Source organism: Megascapheus bottae, chromosome 3 (genome assembly GCF_031878675.1).
Source record: "Megascapheus bottae isolate mThoBot1 chromosome 3, mThoBot2.hap1, whole genome shotgun sequence".
Lineage (NCBI taxonomy): Eukaryota > Metazoa > Chordata > Mammalia > Rodentia > Geomyidae > Megascapheus > Megascapheus bottae.
The window spans coordinates 2899902-2919333 of record NC_143511.1 but is presented as its reverse complement, the minus strand read 5'-3'; the positions used below and the strand labels follow the sequence as shown (position 1 = coordinate 2919333).

At 41.6% G+C, this 19432-nt stretch overlaps 1 protein-coding gene, 1 long non-coding RNA gene and 1 pseudogene across 2 annotated transcripts in view; 2 read left to right on the top strand and 1 right to left on the bottom strand.

The window, feature by feature from the left end:
* LOC150064792 (uncharacterized) overlaps positions 1-19432 on the top strand; it is a 37850-nt gene that overhangs the window by 13616 nt on the left and 4802 nt on the right. The window lies entirely within an intron of this gene.
* LOC150064794 (proteasome activator complex subunit 3 pseudogene) lies at positions 6109-6862 on the top strand (annotated as a pseudogene).
* LOC150064793 (spermatogenesis-associated protein 31D3-like) lies at positions 9358-15809 on the bottom strand. The gene is made up of 4 exons (XM_090329016.1): positions 15610-15809; positions 14638-14674; positions 11014-13559; positions 9358-10503 (listed from the first exon to the last, which is right to left on the bottom strand). The coding sequence occupies exons 1-4, from the start codon at positions 15790-15792 to the stop codon at positions 9358-9360; spliced, it is 3912 nt and encodes a 1303-aa protein (XP_090185142.1). The 5' UTR covers positions 15793-15809.

Sequence of the window (19432 nt, the reverse complement as noted above, 5' to 3'; positions counted from 1 at the left end):
GATGAAATATATCCATTCATACGTATGAAATTTCTCCTCAAGTATATAAATTTATTTGTTGTATATATGTTTTTGCCTACATATATGTGTGTACAAAGATACACATATATACATGTAAACAAATAACATGTCATATACACATATGCATATAAATATACATGAGGGAAGAGAGAAAAACCAGCAAATGGGTTAAACATTAGCAAGAAGTAAATCCAGTTAAAGTATACATTGTTATTTATGATCAATTTAACTTTTTTCAAGTTTGTTTTAAATACATTTTTTTTCTTGATAATAGGATTTGATCTGAGGGCCTTTTACTATGTGGATGCTCTGCCACTGAGCCACACTCTTCACTTTAAACAACCTTCCTTTTGTCGGTCGTGAACATTAAACTCTGGGCCCGGGTGCTTTTGCTCAAAGCTAGCACTCAACCACTTGTGCCACAAGATCACTTCTGGCTTTTTCTGTGATTAAGTGAAAATAAGAGTCTCACAAATTTTTCTGCCCGAGCTGGTTTCAAACCACGATCTTCAGATCTCAGCCTCCTCAGTAGCTAGTATTGCAGATGTGAGCCACTGGTGCCCAGCTTTAAACAACTATATTTTTAACTTGACCATTGACTACATTGTACTGAGCCTGGCATAACTTTTAAAATTTTTGGATTTGGTTCCCACAACTTCCTCACACCACAGGTACACCCAACACCATTTTGGAAATGGTTGTCTCAACTCTGTTCCAAGGAAAATCTTGATTCCTTGAAACCAAAATTTCAAGGAATCACATCCAAAATATGTAACAATTGGGTTTTTTCTTCCTTCCTTTTTTTCTTTTTTCTTTCTTTCCTTTCTTTCTTTCTTTTCTTCTTTCTTTCTTTTCCTTCCTTCCTTCCTTCCTTCCTTCCTTCCTTCCTTCCTTCCTTCCTTCCTTTTCTTCTTCTTCTTATTCCTCTTCTTCTTCTTCTTCTTCTTCTTCTTCTTCTTCTTCTTCTTCTTCTTCTTCTTCTTCTCCTCCTCCTCCTCCTCCTCCTCCTCCTGTCCTTCCCTCCTTCCTTCCTTCCTTCCTTCCTTCCTTCCTTCCTTGCTTCCTTCCTGCCTTCCTTCCTTCTTTCCTTTCTTTCTTTCTATTTTGCCAGTCCTGAGGGTTGACCTCAAGGCCTGGGCACTGTCCTTGGAATTTCTCAAGGGTAACACTCTACTGCTTGAGCCACAGCATCACTTCTGGCTTTTTCTATGTATGGGGTACTGGGGAATCAACCCAGGGCTTCGTGCATGCTAGGCAAGCACTCTACCACTAGGCCACATTCCCAGCCCCAGGTCTCTTTCTTATTGGTTCCTACTGAATCATCTGTCTTCAGGGATTCATGGTAGAATCTAGCTTGAAGGTGCTTTTCTGTTTTGCTAAGTCATTACCTCTCCTCCAGATTTCAAAAATATATTGAGCTCTTCTGTAATAGCCTCTCCTATTCCTGACATTCACTTTAAAAAAAAGATTTTATTAACACTGGTTTTTTTACATCAAATTTCAAATGTCAAGTTTAACAAACAATATTCAAGAAGGGAATCTCTATATGCAATCACAGGCACATAAATTTAGAAACAAAATTAAAGTTAAGCTGAAACTTCATCATAGATATGCATTGATCTATACAATATAACATAATGTCTTTAGAGTATATATCCCACCATAGATTTATATGTCCATATAGTTATATTCATATCTCAAAGACCATGTCATGACCATGAGTAACCAAAAGTATTGAGTCATCACTCTTGTACTGTTTGAATCTAAGATCCACATATCAGGAGACAGTATGACTTTTGTTCCTTTGGTCTTGATTTATCTCGCTCAACATGATTCACTCTAATTTCATCCACCTCACCGTGAATGCCATTATTTTATCTTATCTGGTGGTTATATAGAATTCCATTGTATATATACATACCACATTTTTTGTATCCATTCATCTCTAGTAGGGCATCTGGGTTGTTTCCATCTCTTGGGTATTGTGACTAGTGCAGCTATGATCATGGCTGAGCAGATGTCCTTATCATATCCTGGGTTATGATGCTTAGAGTAGATATCCAGGAGTGGTATGGCTGGATTGTAGGAAAGGTCTATATTTAGTTTGTTGAGGAACCTCCAAACTGCCTTCCAGAGTGGCTGAATTTGTTTCCATTCCCTCCAGCAGTGCAGTAGGGTTCCTCTTTCTCCACATCCCCACCAGCATTTGTTGCTGTCTGAGTTCAGAATATTGGTTATGCTGATTGGGGTAAGATGGTATCTTAGGGTTGTTTTTATTTTCATTTCCTTTGTGTCCATGGATGATGAGCATTTTCTCATATGTTTCTTTGCTATCTTAACCTCTTCTTTTGATAAGTCTCTGTTTAGATCCCTTTCCCACTTTGTGACTGGTTTATTGGCTTTGGGGGAATTAGTTCCTTGAATTCCCTTTAGATATTGAGTATTAGGCATTTGTCTGATGTATTATTGGTAAATATCTTTTGCCAGTTGGTTGGCTATCTTTCTATTTTAGTAGCTATGTTTTCATCTGTGCAGAAACTTTTTATTTTTAGGTAGTTCCACTTGTCAAATCTCTCCACTCTGTTGTGATCTGGGACTCTGTTCAGGAAGGCTTTGCCTGTGCCTATGTGTTCCAATGTCTCTCCTACTCTATCATGTAACGCTTTCAGAGTTTCAGGTCTGATATTGAGATCTTTGATCCATTTTGAGTTAACATTTATGCATGGCAACAGGCTGAGATCAATTTCAGTTTTCTGAATGTGGCTACCCAGTTTTGCCAGCACCAATAATTGAATAGGCTGTGTTTGTTCCACGGTAGATCTCTAGCTCCTTTGTCAAATATAAGATGACTATAGGTATGTGGTTTTATTTCTGGATCTTCTGTTCCATTGATCTTCTGGTCTATGTTGTTTTTGTTATTTGGCTCTATAGTAGAGTTTGAAGTCTGGTATTATAGTACCACCTGCATTACTCTTTTTGCCTAGAATTGCTTTGGCTATTCTAGGTCTTTTGTTGCTCCATATGAACCTTTGGATTGTATCTTCTATTTCAGTAAAGAATTGTCTTTGGGATTTTGATGGGGATTGCATTGAATTTGTATATCGATTTTGGCAATATGGCCATTTTCACTATATTGGTTCTTCCTATCCATGAGCGTGGGATGTTGTTCCATGTCCTGGTATCCTCTTCGATTTCTTTCATTAGGCTTTTATAGTTTTCATGAAATAATTCCTTTACATCTTTGGTTAAGTTAATCTCTAAACATTTTACTCTTTTGCAAAAGGGATCATTTTCTTGATTTTTCCCACTGTTTGTGTATTTTTGGCGTATAGAAAGGCTACTGACTTTTGCAGGTTGATTTTGTATCCTGCCATTTTGCTAAAGTGATTTATTAGTTCTAGGAGTTTAGGAGTGGAGTTTATTGGGTTGTTCAGATATAGGATCATGTCATCTGCAAGTAGGGATAGTTTGATTTCTTCTTTCCCTATGTGGATCCCTTTGATGTCCTTCTCTTGTCTTACTTCTATAGCTAAGGGTTCCAGCACTATATTGAAGAGAAGTGGAGGAAGTGGGCATCCCTGTCTAGTTCCTGATTTTAAAGTAAATGATTCTAGTCTTTCTCCATTTAATATGATACTGGCTGTAGTTTGTCATATATGGCTTTAATTATTTTAAGGAATGTACCTGCTCTTCCTATTTTTTCTAGTGCTTTCAAGATGAATGGATGTTGTATTTTGTCAAATGCCTTCTCGGTGTCCAGAGACATTATCATATGATTCTTAACCTTAGCTCTATTGATATGATGTATTATATTAGTTGATTTGCAAATGTTAAACCAACCTTGCATCTGTGGGATGAAGCCTACTTGATCGTGGTGTATAATTTTTGAAATTTGTCTCTGGATTCTGTTGGTTAGTATTTTATTGAATAGCTTTGTGTCTATGTTCATCAGAGAGATTGGTCTGTAGTTCTCTTTTTGGAGGGAGGGGTCTTTCCCTGGTTTGGAGATGAATATGATTTTGGCTTCATAGAATGATTTTGGGATGGCTTCCTCTGCTTCTAGCTGTCGTTCACTTTTTAAGCACTTCTACTTTTTATATCATTTAAGTTGTATTGAAATGTACCATAACACATACCATACCACCCACCTAGGTCATGTATAATTTTTATGCTGTACAAACATACCAGAGTCAAATTCAAAGTATTTTCATGACGTTAAAAGGGGACTCTGTGACCTTGAGATTTTATTCACACTTATCCCTCCTCATCTCTCATCGACCATTAGTCTTTCTGTCTCTGTAAATGTAATGTTCATTTTCTGGGTGTAATGGAATCATATATAGTCAATTGCACGTGACTTCCTTTCGTTAACATAGTGTTTTCAAAGTTCATCCATATTGTGGCATGTATCAATATTTTATTCCTTTTTATTACTAAAAGCTATTTTCTGCTCTAATAAACATTTTGTTCATCTATTCTTTAGTTGGATAAGTGAGCTGTTTCTGGTCTGGGCTGTGATGCAGCTATAAACATTTACATACAAGTTTCTGTGTGAACTTAGGCATTTTTCTCAGGCATAGAAATAGAAATGGAATTGCTGTGTGATATGGCCATGCTATGCTTAACATGTGAGGAAATGGCAAAATGATTTTTAAAACAGCTGGATCATTTTACATTTTTACTGGCTGTGAGAGATACTTCCAATTTCTCCAGGATTTTAGCCTTTATCTACTCATTTTTGTTAATCCTGGTGTGAACTATCTCACCATGAAAGTTATTTGCACAAGGTAATGATTTGTGGAATAAAAGATTGCGAATAGTGCTTTTGCCCCTCATGCCAGAAGTTGCATCACCACAGGTAGACTTAAAAAATATATATATATATATATATATCCAGCTAAAGTGTCACATAGGTTTATGATTCTATTGTACAAATGACAGAGAAAAATTCCCTCCCTGAAAGTAATTCGTTCTTTTCCCCAATATACATGCACAGAGTTGGGAGAGGGCAGAGCCTGAGAGCTGACCATAACTTCATGATTCCAGTAGATTTTCAACATGTGTATTTTTTCAGGCAAAAGATATAAAGGGAATTAATAAAGCCTATCTGAAGATAACATTTAGAAATGTTGATTACATATAAAACCTTTAGGATAAAGGAAACAAGTATAAGAGCATAGCATATGAAATAGTAGAAAAATAATAAAGTTAATTTAATCTAGAATTGAAAATTTTGACTAATATTGGAAATAGAAAAAATGAGATAACGGGGAAGAATGTCAAACTATATCACCACAGAAAACACATTATTCTGTTTTTCTTTTGGCGATATGTCTAAAATTAAGGCATAAACTGACTTCCATAGAAATAAAGGACCCTAAAAACCAACAATAGGGGAATTGATTCTAAAATGAATATTGAGGTCCTCCAAAATGTCCCCACTTCCTCTTCTGAGGAGGAGCATGTTCATATAATCTGCACTTTTTTGGAGTCCTAGGAGTCAGAATGGTAGGGTCAATGGCAAAACTCCGGAGATAAAGATATATTGAGAGGAAATAGCAGAAATCTTTTACTTTGACACACCCATAATTAGGAGGAAAAAATCATCCATAGATGACTTGCCAGAAATCTTTACAAGAAGGTCAAAGAATGCTTCTGAATCTCAGCATGTGACATATGACACATTCTTCAGCAATACTCGCTCCATTCCCAGACTCTTCCCCCTCCCAGCTCTGCGCACATTTATTGAGGGAAAGAATGAATTATTTTCAGGGAGGAAACTTGTCTGCCAAACACCACAGAATAGAATCAAAACCTTATGTGACAATCTAGCTGTGGTGATGTAACTTCCATCATGAGGGGCAAAAGCCAGGAAGGTGAGCTCAGGAGCGAGTATATAGCAGGCAGCCAGATGGAGAGACTGGGTAGACTGGGGTACAGGTGGACTGGGCAGATGGAGGCAAGAATGAACAAGCAGTGAAAAAGCCAGTGAGTGTGACCAGGTCCTGAGGGCAGCTGAGATACCTCAGGTTCCTCTGGTCCTCTTCCCCAGAGCCTCTGGTCTCTAGCAGAGTGTCCAGCTGGGCCATGGCCTCATCACTGAAGGTAGATCAGGAAGTGAAGCCCAAGGATGATTCTTTCAGAGTTTATCACAAGCCAGGTGGAAGACGTGGTGACAACTTTTCACAAAGTATTCAAACCTTAAAGAACCAATCCTAGACATCCATGACCAAACTCCTCTACTTAGACCTGATTCTCCCTGTTCCTGACCCCATTCTTCTCACCAATATCCACGATGGTTTGGATAGTCTCACTTATAGGAAGTGAAGTTCAGACAGATGTGAAGAGATATTCTAAGATATTTGTGATGTTCAATGGGATGTGAAAAGGCAACCAGCAGCTGGTGGACATTCTTGAGAAAATGAAACCTGAGATCTGGCTGCTTCCCCAGAAATGTAACGCAGTCTAAATGTGTGTCCAGCTCTTGAGTCTCAGGATGGACAATGAGAACTACTTTGGGATATCTATTGAAGAAGAGACAAGTTGCAAAGCTAAAATGGATTGGGAATGAAGCTCCATTTCTGGGCCAGATTTCTAAACTGTAAGAGCCAAATTGTTTTCTAAAATAGCTAAACATGCCCATGTGGAGAACTATCGCTACACTGTGGCAGAGACTGATGAGAAAAAAATGTCATCAGCCTTCAGTTTATCATATACAGAGCTGAGAAATCAGTATATAACTCTATAGGACATGATCCCCCAAAATATCAAGAGGATAAAATGACCCAGAAGCAATAACAAAGTTATATTGTACCAAGTCCAGGGCCAGGGGACTCTGTGATTCTCCGTTCAAGACCAATATTGCCTTGGTTTGTGTATTACTATTGTGATGGGAACACTGGAAATAAAACCAGAGTTTAATGGAAGTCTTATCTAGTTCTGTGATGTGTGTTCTGTCTTCTCTTTCCCTAGTGCCTCACACCCAGCCTGCCATAATTTCTGGAGAAATTAGAAAAATCTGCACACAGATGTTTCTGTGTGCAGAATTTTTAGTATGAGAATACTTTTTTCTCTCCTCCTTTGTCTTAAGCTTTGTGTTTTCTTCCTTTTGATGATTGGTTTTTTTTAAAAGTTGAGGAGCTAGGATGGCGGGGGAGCTAGGATGGCGGGGGTGGGAAAGACTATCTTACTTCTTGTGAGGCCGTTTCTTGTTTCTGTCCTTCCTGCCACAATTTCCCTGTTGACTTAGGGTTTCCAATCTATTTTAATCCCCCCTTGAACCTGATCTAACAAGGAACATGGAGGTCCTTCAGCTGTGTCCCTAGTTCGTTCTATAACTGGATTTTTCTCATTCATATGTATCTACATGTACATACTCATACAGATATGAGTATATATCTTCCTACTCCATTACCTAACCTATCCTCTTTCCTCACCACCATTTTCTTGCCCCAGTTCCTGTCAGAGATACAACTTTTGGCAGGTGATAGTTATCTTAGTTTTCAGTTACCCAGGCAAAAGTTCTGGTCCCATCCTTCTTCCTGATATTGTAGCCACTTGGTGCCCAGGATAAGTTGGAAAAGAACCCATAGCTGAGAAGCAGAGGGCTGGGGAAGACCTTTTCCTCCTAGTCAAGGTCTTTTTGCCTTCTTCCAGGTCAGGTGAACAGAGGCGGGAGATGTTAGCCTGTGTGAGGTCCAGATGCTGCTGCCCCCATTGTGCTTTCCTTTGGAAATATTTTTGTGCTTCCAAGAAAAGCAATCAGTATATATGTGTATGTATGTACACTTATCGATGTGTCCATGTTTATGGTTAAAAAACTATAGGTCAAAACGGTTGGAAAGTTGACTCCTCTTGAATCTTCCAGGGATAGCACTGTTGCAGCTTTTATGTTAACCCTTCAGCTTTTTTATTTTTTCATGAGACTTGCTATCTGTGGTCAGCCTGCCAGTGGCTCAGTGTCTACTTATGACTTTCACTCATTTTTGCCTTCAATCCTATTTCCACCCAGGCTGCATCATTTTTCCTCCCAATATTCCATAGAAAAGGAATGTGGAGGCTTTCTTCCCAAGAGTATGCAAACCAATTGCACTTTAGTTTGGCGGAAGCCCTGCCTATCTTTCGGATCTCTTCTTCACTTCCATTAGGTATTGTTTCCCTTTTGATTGTTCTACTGCCCCTCTTTACCCTACAACCCATAGATCAAGACCCATAGTGTCAAGAAATTATTAAAAAATACACATTTTGACCTCTTTAAATAAAGTCAAGCTGTCTACTGGTTGCTGGTGGTTCACACTTGTAATCCTAGAAGCCAATCTGTGCAGGAAAGTCATGAGACTTTTTGGTGTGTGTGTGGGGGAGATCATGGGGCTTGAACTCAGGGCCTTGGTGATATTCCTGAGATTTTCCTTTTTATTGTCTGGGTAATGTATAAAGGGGTTACAGTCACATTCACCAGGTAGTAGGTGCATTACTACTCACACATTGATACCCTTTCTCATGTTTTTGTCCCCATTTCCCTCCCTCTGTCCCCTCCCAATCCTCTTGTTTTCTCCCCTGCCCTTTCCTATTTCAAATAAACAAACTTGTATACAATGTACTAGGTAACAAAGTCAGAATGAATAACAATTCCTGAGATTTTTTTGTTCGAGGCTAATACTCTACCATTTTGAGCCACAGCTCTACTTCTGGTTTTCTGGTCGTTAATTGGAGATACAAGTCTTAAATTTTCTTGCCTGGGCTGGCTTTGAACTATCTTCTCAGATCTCAGCTTCTTGAGTATCTAGGTACAGAAACAAGCCAGCTCCATGAGACTCTTATCTCTAATTAACTACCAAAAAAAGCCAGAAATGTAGCTGTGACTCTAATGGAACACTAGCCTTCAGGAAAAGTTTAAGGACATTGCTCAGGCCCTGAGTTTAAGCCCCAGGACCCACACACACACACACACACACACACACACACACACACACACACACACACACACACACACAGAGAGTAAAGTTGTTCTGAAACACATACTTGCATTCAATCCCTTGTACAGATATGCTAATTCTTCCCTACTATATCGGAAGATGGAAAATAAGCTTTATTAGGTAGGGAAGGAGATTTTTGGATTCTAGTCATTGATTTCTCAGCAAGGGCTCCAACAATCAACTCATCAAAGACAACAGAGAAAATCAGTAAGAACAAACTGCTCCCTAGTCCTAAGTACCAGCCATGAGTTACACAAAACTCATATGCACAAGATGCAAAAGGCAGAACTACTGTCAGAACATTTATTGCAGGTGAAAATAAGGCAATGTGTTGAAGGTTTATTGGGGGAAAGGAAATGAATTACGTTGAGGGAGGAGAACTTTTGTCCCGGAGAATGATGAAGATTTTCTCTTTCAATAGGGAAACATTTTCCAACACACTGCCATTAGGAATGGAAGGGGCAGCCGGAGGCACCTGATGCATTTGACGTTTGCAGGTGGGTCTGCCATGGAGTACTAGCTCCCTGTGTGCCATGGCTGTGAGATGCCTGTGGTTAGCAAATAGCACATTTGTTGGCTCTCCATGCCAGCCTGTGCCCTTCCTGTTCTTCTCAAGGTTACTCTGACCAGGACAAGCAGCTTCTTGCATCCTGGACTTGACACATGACACGCTAGAGCAGGAAGCTTTCTCGTTGAGGTTCTGGCCCTGAATATGATCTGTCTGGGTTTGCTTTTCTGCCTTCTGTTGAGTTTTCCCAGACTTCACGGAAGACAAAAAGGGTCCTGGGGAGCACATAGTATCTACTCCATGCCTCTGCACTCCTTTCACCCCTGGGACTTTCCCAGTGTCTCTGGGGACTTTCTGATGTTCAGTGTTGGCTGGAATAGCAGCTCTCCCTTTACCTAGGCTTCTGGCTTGCACAGATGGAGAACTGCCCTTTCCCAGGGAACTTTGTCCTTTACTGTTTTTACCTATACTAAGCCACTGAAAAAACTGCTTCATGTGGGTTCTGAAGCGGTTTTCATGAGGAGGCCGTACCTTCTGTGACAGTGGGTGGGAGGATTTTGTCCCAGGCCTCTCCTTTGCTTTCTCTTGAGGATGCTGGGTCTGCTTTCTGGGTTGTGATGGTGCCAGCCCTGTATCTCCTCCACCAAAGTCCCTTGATTTGGGTGTTGCAGGGCTCATGCCCTTCTTAACTTGTGGCAAATTCTTGCCTCGGCTCTTGTGGAGGTCACTGGTGGTGCAAGGCTTCTGTGCCTGCTCCCTGCTGATCTTTGACTTGTCCTGTAGAGCATGTAGCACATGGGAAGTTGCCACATCCCCACTGGAATCACCAGAGTCAAAAGTAAACAAACTCGGGTTTTTCAAGTTATCTGACTCCAGAGGCTGGTCATCCTGAAGACCCTGGGCCTTTCCTTTCTTTCTGCTCTCCATTTTCAATTTCAACTCATCAAAAAGTTGATATTTTAAGTCTGGGAGATCAGGACCACGGGGACCCAATGTTCCCTTTAAGGGACATTGAGTAGTCAGTGCCGTTTCCACATTTCTCATATCAACATCTGTCCTTAGGGAGCTCTTGCACTTGCTGACCTTTAAGGTGGTACTGGCTTGTGATTGATAAAAACAGAGATCCTCCACCTTAGATAGCTCCCTAGATTTTTCTGTGCTAGCCATGGAAATATTTCCCAACCTCATGCTTTTTTCCTGAGGTGGTTTTACCCTTTTATCAGAAATTTCTCTCTTACTCAGTGGCTCAGATACAGCTTCAGTTGACCTTATTTTTACTTTCTGAATGGCTTTGTTGGTGATGTTTTGTGTTTGGCAAAGCAAAGGATAATTTCTATCCATTTTGTGAAGATCTACAGGATCATGCTTCATATCACGGTGTGGTTGGGATCCTTCCACTTGTTTATTTTCAGGTAAGACATCAGGATCAGGAAAATCTACAACACGGAGTGGTTGGGATCCTTCCTCTTGTTTATTTTCAGGTAAGGCATCAGGATCAGGAAAATCTACGACGTAGGTTGAATTTGTTGATCTTATCTTCTCTTCACTATCAAAATTTTTGCTAAGAGGCTGAGAGAAACTAAGTTGAGAATCCTCCCCAGAAATGGAACTGGATGGGGAGGGAAGTTTCAAGTTGGAACAGGCCTGGTATGGATTTTCTTTTTCATTAACAATTTCTACGGTTTCACGGATTTTCTGGAGAAGACCATGCATCATCTTCATATAGAAAAACTTAATACGGTCTTCCAAAATAGTTTGCTTGCTGGAATCATGGAAGGAAATGTTGGGGGGTATGCTCAAGCTGCTCTCCACCCCCATTAACGGTTCCAGTGCCGTCTGTTTCATTTGGCTAGGGGATTTTTCCCGGGAGGGAAATTGCATGTTGTTGAACATCAGTGAACCAGTTGCAGTGCCAGGAATCTGACCTTTACTGATTTCTGCAAATTTCTTGTCCCAGTGTTTTTCCAGGGCATCTTTGAGTTGTTTATGACTCAGTGAGGTATTTACAGTATTCCTTGACATACTCTCTGTGTAACTTTCTGGGCTTGACTCTGAGTCAGATCCTGAACTACTATGAGAATCACCCTCTGAATCACTGGATAGATGGTCTGTGGGGCCAATCTCTGGACTGTATCCCTGTTCCTTCCCCACTTCCTCTTCTAGCAGAGGTATTTCTGAGTTCTTCTCGTCAACGCTTTCCGGTTCAATAGATTCAAGGTTTGGATGTGTGCTGCTCTGACATTTCAGGGAGGAAAACCATGAGAATCCCTGACTGCTCTTAGACTCAGAGCTCTGGGGAATGTCTGCCCTAGAGCCCTGGGGAATGTCTGTCCTAGGACTTATCCATGACAGAGACTCTTGCATCCTGTGTGGCAGGCCCCAGCGGTGCTGGATGAGCCTCTTTCGAAGGTGATGCTCTAGTTTTTGCCGCAGTTCACTGGTGAGGGGGAAATCACCAGGAAGGATGGACACTGTAACATTGGCCTGGGAATATTGTCTGGCCAATGAAAGTTGTGGAGCTGGAGAACAAAAGTCTTCCTGAGATCCCCGGACCACAGAGGGTAAACCCCACACATTCTCTTGCTTTTTCCGCAGTATATTATGTTCCATGTGATGAATTTCAGAGGTTGTAAGGATCTGTGTCTCACTCTGTGGTCCATGAAAACAGACTCCACAGGCCCTAACCTGGGGTAAGAGAGAAGGTGGTAGGACTGGAAGTGGAGATTGAAACTGGGCCTGGGCCTGGGCCTGGGACATTGGAAGATCTTGGCACAAGGTTTCAGGTAAGACTTGAGACTGGATATCAGATAATGGCAAAGGTTTAGGGTTAGGGAAGATGGGGGATTCATGGGCTGTGGCGACGTTGGAGATTATATTAAAGAAGACAAGTTTTAGGGTACAGTCACCTAAGGCAACAACAGCAGGGCTCAGGGACTCACTGTGTAGTGATGGGAGGCCCCAGAAGTGCTTAGCAGATGATTTTTGTCGTGAGTGGTCCTCATAGGGATTTGGACCTGGGGCCTGCACGTACTTGTGTAGCTCCTCTTGCTTGCCTTTGGCCATCCCAAATGGAAGGGAAACTGCCAGGTCCTGCTCCTCAGCAACAGACCCTAACACTTTCCCTACAGAACTCAATAGCGTATCATGTTTTGAAAAGGAAGCAATTTTGTTTTCCCTTTCTTTCCACATCAATAAGCCTTCTCTCTTCTTAATTTGTGATTCCAGGAATTTAAGGACATCAAGTCCAACAAATGAGAGGTTACAAGGTTCTACATAGTAGGTTGGAGTGCTATCTCCTGCAGAGGCCTCAGAAGAATGAAGGTCAAGACAATTCTGCCTGGCCTTATGTTCTACCAAATCGGAAGAGAGTGTGTTTTTCACAATAGGCTCACTGCAGGAGAATCCTGACACCTCTAAGCTGGAAGAGTTAGGGTCTCTCATTGTTGAGTCACAGGTGGACAACCTATCAGGGCTGTCCACAGTAGACAAAGGGCAAACTTGTTGGAGAACAAGTTCTCCTCCCTGAGTAGGATGTGCTAGGGGAGGGGAAATTAAGGCAAGTTGCTCAGATGGTGAGGGGTCCACTGGGAATTTGATCTCTGTCTGAGAAATTGGTTTGGATGGTTCAGACTCTTCCAGTGGTGAGGATGAACTGAAGTCCTTCAAGGGAATGTCTTGGTTTGGTGAGGGTACAGAAAAGGTAGGCGTAGGGGCTCGGATCAGTTGTTCTGAAGGAATTGCTGAAAGAGCAGTAGTCAGAGATGATGACTTTTTCATGGGAGCTGGGGAAGCGGATGGGGACAGAGCACATGCAGTTTCCTTCAGGTATGCCTGGGAGAGCAGACGACTGACCTCAGCAGTTGTTCTGTTGCATACCTCACAGAAAGGGTCAGGGCAGAGCAGTTGCCGAAAGTGGGTGGTATCATGTTGTAGGTTCAGGGGGCTGCAGGAGACAGAAGGGACCAAGCTGTATCTATGATTAGCACAAGGATGAGCGGGCCCACTGACCCCGTGGTTGTTGGGCTGCCGGCTACTTTCTTCATGTTCTCTAACATCTAGGACCTCTCAACACAGACTAGAGCTTCTCCCCAGAACCTTGCTTCACATACCTTTTCTGGCTATCCCTCCCATGACTGAGATGGGTGGCACTTCATCCCCAGGACACAGAGATCAGAATAGAATGGGAAATCATAATCACCTTTTCAGAATAGAAAGAAGCTTCCTCCCTTCCTCTACTTCTTCCCGGTGACTTCTCCGATCTGGAAAACCAGGACAATGGATTACATGTAACAAAAGTAGGAACATAAGAATCCTATCAATCTCTAGGATATAAATGCTAAAATCCCCAAATATGAGTAGACAAAGTCAAATGATCAGTTTCCTTCATTAAGAAGGTTCATATGAAGCTAGCATCATGTATAAAATATCTTCTACCTCATCCCATGTGATGCACAAATCCACCATGTGAAGCCCTGAAGCCAGTGGTTACCTCAGACATAAATCTGAGCACCCAGGAGTAATGCTCTCCACAATGCCTGGACACTGAAGTTGTGGCTTGACATATCACCTGGCCCCCTAGTGAGCAGAACCCACTGCCTGGGTGTAGAACTGCCTCATGCTCATGGTTGGCAGAGTATGGACTCTGAGCTGTGTGTCTGGTCTGCCTTTCTGTGAGCCTCTCCTTGGAGGGCTCATTTTCTGAGAGAAACCTAGTAGCCTAGTAGCTAATGTCCTGAGAAACTATGAGAACAAGAGAATGACAAAAGGCATTTTTTTAAATGTTTATTAACACTGAGGTTTTACATCATATTTCAAATGTCATGTTGTATAAACAAGTATGCAAAAAAGGAATCTCTACATGCAACCACTGACACATAAATTTAGGAACATAATTAAATTAAGCTGAGTGTTTTTTATGGCATAGATATGTCTATAGAATATATATCCCATCATAAACTTGTATGTCTATCTAGACATATTTATATCTCCAAATTCATGTCAATGAGCTGGAGTATGTTAGTATTGAGTCATGCATTATTTGGATCTAATATCCATATTGAAAGAGACGGTGCACCCTCTGTTCTGACAAAAATCATTTTTGGTGAGCTTAAATCAGATAGGAAAACAACGTACCTCGAAATGCTCTCCTCCTCTTCCTCTTCATTATTCCCTGTCATTGAGAGCAAAAAGAAAAGAATGAGGTCTCAGGACTCATTTCTATTGCTCCTCTTTGTAGCGATTTCTGCTAAGCATTATTCAATAATAAGATGTCTCCACATTAAATTCAGATTTGATTCTTCCTTTTATTTTTTTATTATTTTTCGCCAGTTGTGGGGCTTGAACTCAGGGCCTGAGCACTGTCCTTGGACATTTCTCAAGGTTAGTACTCTACCATTTGAGCTACAGCACCATTTCCAGCTTTTTTCCATATAGTGGTACCAAGGAATCGAACCTGGGCCTTCATGCATGCTAGGCAAGCACTCTACCACTAGGCCAAATTCCAGGCCCTGATTCTTCCTTTTATTAGCTTCTAAAGATGATCAAGTATGTTTACTTTGTCTTCTTAAAGAAGGTCTTATCACTGGGGTTTTGGGCTAGAGGTCCTCTGCTAGAGGAGGGCATAGAATCTGCAGCCAACAGCCACACTGCACTCCCCACACTGTACTCCCCCTCAGAGGATTCTGAACTGTGGGCATAACTCCGGTGCCAGGCTCTGCTCAGAGGATCTCAAGAGGTCAGCGCTGCTCTCGTGACCATCTCAACAGGAAGAAAAGCCTGGTGATGGTACAGGGGCACCCAGGACCAAATGTTAGGAGCCACTGTTCTTCACATCACTAAACAAATGAGAGCCACAGTGTCACCATGTAAGCCCTTTCTCTAAGACCCTCCAACACAGAGAGGTGGTCTATGGATTTCAGATGGAAACTTTAATCCTCCGTAAGTCCTCCATGCCAGGCAGCACGCCCTATGACATGGGTGCTTTGTCTTCTTTTCGGACTTTCTCTTAGATCTCTGTAAGATAGACTGACTCATTCATTCAGTGATGTCAAGCTAGAGATGGGAAACCCAAAAGAATCTCTGGGGGATTCTCTCCTATTTCCTTACCTGTTGGATGTCCTTTTTCAGGAGTTTTGGTGATGGAGGTTTCAATAACCGGTAGCACAGACATAGGAGTAGAAACCACAAGGCACTTAGAAAGGTGACCCTGGGGTCTCCATTTAAGAGAAGTGAGCCAAAGCTCAGCCATGACTCAATATGACTCTTCAGAAAAGAGAAACCATTTTCCATGTTCTGGATCTTATGGCTGCCTGAGGCATCTGAGCCCCTACAGGGCAGGGGCTCATCAATACCCCCTGGGCTGCATCACAGTGCAAGGCAGAGTCACAGAGGCTTCTGAGGGTGGGGGAGGGGCAGTGTGAAGAGGGATTGCCCACAGCTCCGCCCTCCCAGCCCATGCTATTGCTCCACTTCCAAGTCTTGTGTATATCCTCCTGTTGTGCATTTACCCAGGGAACTTTCTGAGTTGTTCATCTATGACCAAGTTATTACCTGAACACTTCTAACTGTTTGTAACCTTGACTTGCATGCCATACCTTGAAAGTTTGGAAATTTTGCTTTTAAACATTTTCACTCTCAGGACATCATGTCCCACTCTCTTTTAGAGAACACTCTTCTATTCTTCTCTAGAACTATTCCAGAGACTAGTTCTTTTACATTTCTATTTAGTCTAAAGATTATTGAATACACATTTTGTTTCTTTGAGCCTGTACTCTTCAGATATCTTAACAGATAATTAAGCCTAATAATTCATTGTCAGCATTTGCAAAACCAAAATAAGTATTAAAACATGTAACTTGGGGCTGGGAACGTGGCTTCATGGTAGAGTGCCTGCCTAACCACATAAACAGAAAAAGCTGGAAGTAGGTCTGTGGCTCAAGTCATACAGTGCTAGCCTTGAACAAAAAGCAGCTCAGGAGCCAGTGCCTAGGCCCTGCGTTTGAGCCCCACGACCGGCAAAAACAAAACAAAACAAAAAAACATATAAGTATCACTTTACTCATTTAGTGATCGTCTTATAGGACTTACGACTTATTTTCAATAACATAAACTATAAATGTAAATTATTTTCAATAACAAACCATAATGACTTACACACATACACCCTTTGTCAAAGCTACCTAGCATTTTCAAATCAGAGTCAAGTTCCTCCTTTTATTTCAGCCTTTCACCCATTATTTTATTCTGCATGTCCTAACGCTACTTAAAAATGCTGCCCAGATCAGCTTCAAACTGTGACGCTCAAATCCCAGCCTACCGAGTAGTTAACAGTTCCAGGCATGAGACACCAGCAAGATATTTTATCCAGCTTTACTTTATATCATGATAGGAAGAGAGTGTATATTGTGTATGTGTGTGTGTGTGTGTGTGTGTGTGAGAGAGAGAGAGAGAGAGAGAGAGAGAGAGAGAGAGAGAGAGAGAGAGATTCTCACAGATAGGAAACTATTCTCTTCTTGCTTTCTAAATGAAGCATAGGGACTTTACACTTCCACATTAAGTTAGGAGCTGGAATGATGAGGGACTGTTTATCACCAGCCCCTTCACACACCTGTCAGGTGGACTGGAAGTGCTTTTGTGTATTTAAAACTGAGAAGGCATCGTGCAAGCACCAGAAACACAAGAGTGGGCTCAGAAACAGAACAGTAGGTTCTGCTTAATTGGGGGGGGGAAGGGTTTGTGTGGAATAGATTCCATTACAAAGACTCTGTTGCTGCCTAACTTATCTTCCTAGGAAAGAATCTGTCTTATGTTTTAATGACTTGGCACCACACATACGGGAGGCTTTCAGGAAGCCCAGTGTCTCCAGGTTCTTGCTCATGATCTGGCCTGGTGATCTCAGTCCTTCATGTACGGTGGTTATATTTCTATCCTTGATTCTTGAATTCAGTTATCATTTATCTTCTCTCTCTCTGTCAATCTCTCTGAATGCTGCTGATTTTAGAGCTAGCTACGCCCCTTTTGTCTCTGTCATTAATGATCTCTGCCATGTATTACAAGAAAAAGGATTTCTATTGTGCAAATATCTATTATTGCCAGGACAAACATGATACCTTCAGAAATCATTTGACAGTCCTATTTCCTCCCCGGTGGCTGGGGATAGGATGGGTGGTATTTAAGGTGGAAACATGGCACTCACTCAGTTCCTTGGGAGTATCCTTGCTATTTGCCAGTTGACCACTAGGGGGCAACCTTGTCATATATTCCGAATCATTCCCCAGGAGGAATCTAGTGAATTTTGTCTCACCTGAAAGTGGAGTTTATGGAGCCATTCCATTTCTGTGAGCCCTGTGAGTCTTCTCTGTTACTGGATGATCTGATGGGATTTCAGGACTGATATGGAGACCCGGGATTTTGCTGGCCAGGTCTCGAGGGCCTCATAAGCTGTATCTGCCTATTTCTGGAGGCAATATGAGGCTGAAGTTAGACCCCCCTTTACACTCACGATCTTCCACACAGTATAATCCTCATGACCATAACATTGATGCCTGTAGTATTTTCACAGCCCTTCTTAGAAGCTTAGGGGAAGCTCTGCTCACCAGAATGGAATAATCTGTGGTCTCTAGTAATAAGTACTAGAAACTTATTGCCAAACAGAGGTTAGGGGGCTGAGAAAGGACCAAATAGGTAGATTACAATGTTGTTTTCCACTGTCAAATAAGTGTCTACTGCTTTGTTCAATGAGATCCATGTTCAGAATTTTGGCAAATTAATGTGTGTGTAAGGTTAAGCTTACAATATTAAGTATTGCTCACATTTATTCCCATGGACTATTTCTCCTAACTGATCTGCTGACCATACTTTGAGAAACTTTTTTTTTTTTTGCCAGTCCTGGGCTTGAGCTCAGGGCCTGAGCACTGTCCTTGGACTTTCTCAAGGCTAGAGCTCTACCACTTGAGTCTCAGCACCACTTCTGGCTTTTTTCTATGTATGTGGTACCGAGGAATCGAACCAGGGTCTTCGTGCATGCTAGGCAAGCACTCTACCCCTAGGCCGAACTCCCGGCCCCGACTTTGAGAAACTCAATCTAGAGCAACTATGACCTCACTTGCAGGAGAGGCTTTTGTGAGGCAAAATGATACAAGTTGTTGGGCACTTTAGTGCACGGTTTGTAGTTATTTCTTCTGTTTTAGGGGTTGTTTTTTTTCTCCTCTGGTTTATTCCCTGTGGTCACTGTTTATGATTTCCATACCCTTCATCTTGTATATAAGTCTGTGTAATTTGGGGAAGAGAAAGGGAATCACAGAAACAGTGAGACAAAAGGGTAAGACAGTGCAACAGGGATATTCGCTAGACAGTATGTTAGAAATGAACCTTACAATTTGGAGAGGAGGGGAGTTCAGGAGGAGGGAAAACAGGAGAAAACAAAGGAGAGGATAACACGGTTCAAAACCAAATGTTCTCATTACCTTACTTATGTAACTGTGTCCTCTTTGTAATCACCTTTACAATAAAATACAATTAAGGGGGATTTTTGTTCTGCTAGAAACACAGATGGAAAACCTTAATCAAGAAAAAGCATTGAAATCAAAGAAAACCAACCCTCCTTAGATAGAAAGAAACATTGAATGGGATAGAGCACATGTCTTCTTCTTGCTTGGGGAACTGATGAAGCTGATGAAGGTATCATTTATGTAGTTTTCTACCAGAAGGACACAGGCGCTCTACCACTTGAGCCACAGCACCACTTCTAGATTTTTCTATATATATGGTACTGAGAAATCAAACCTGAGTCTTTGTGCATGTTAGACAAGCCCTCTACCACTAAGCAAAACTCCCTGCCCTAGGCCCTTTCATTTAAGCTGAAATTAGCATATCAAAAGGATTTAGCTAAGGTTAAATTACCTGAATTGTTGGGGGAGCAGCAAAGGGC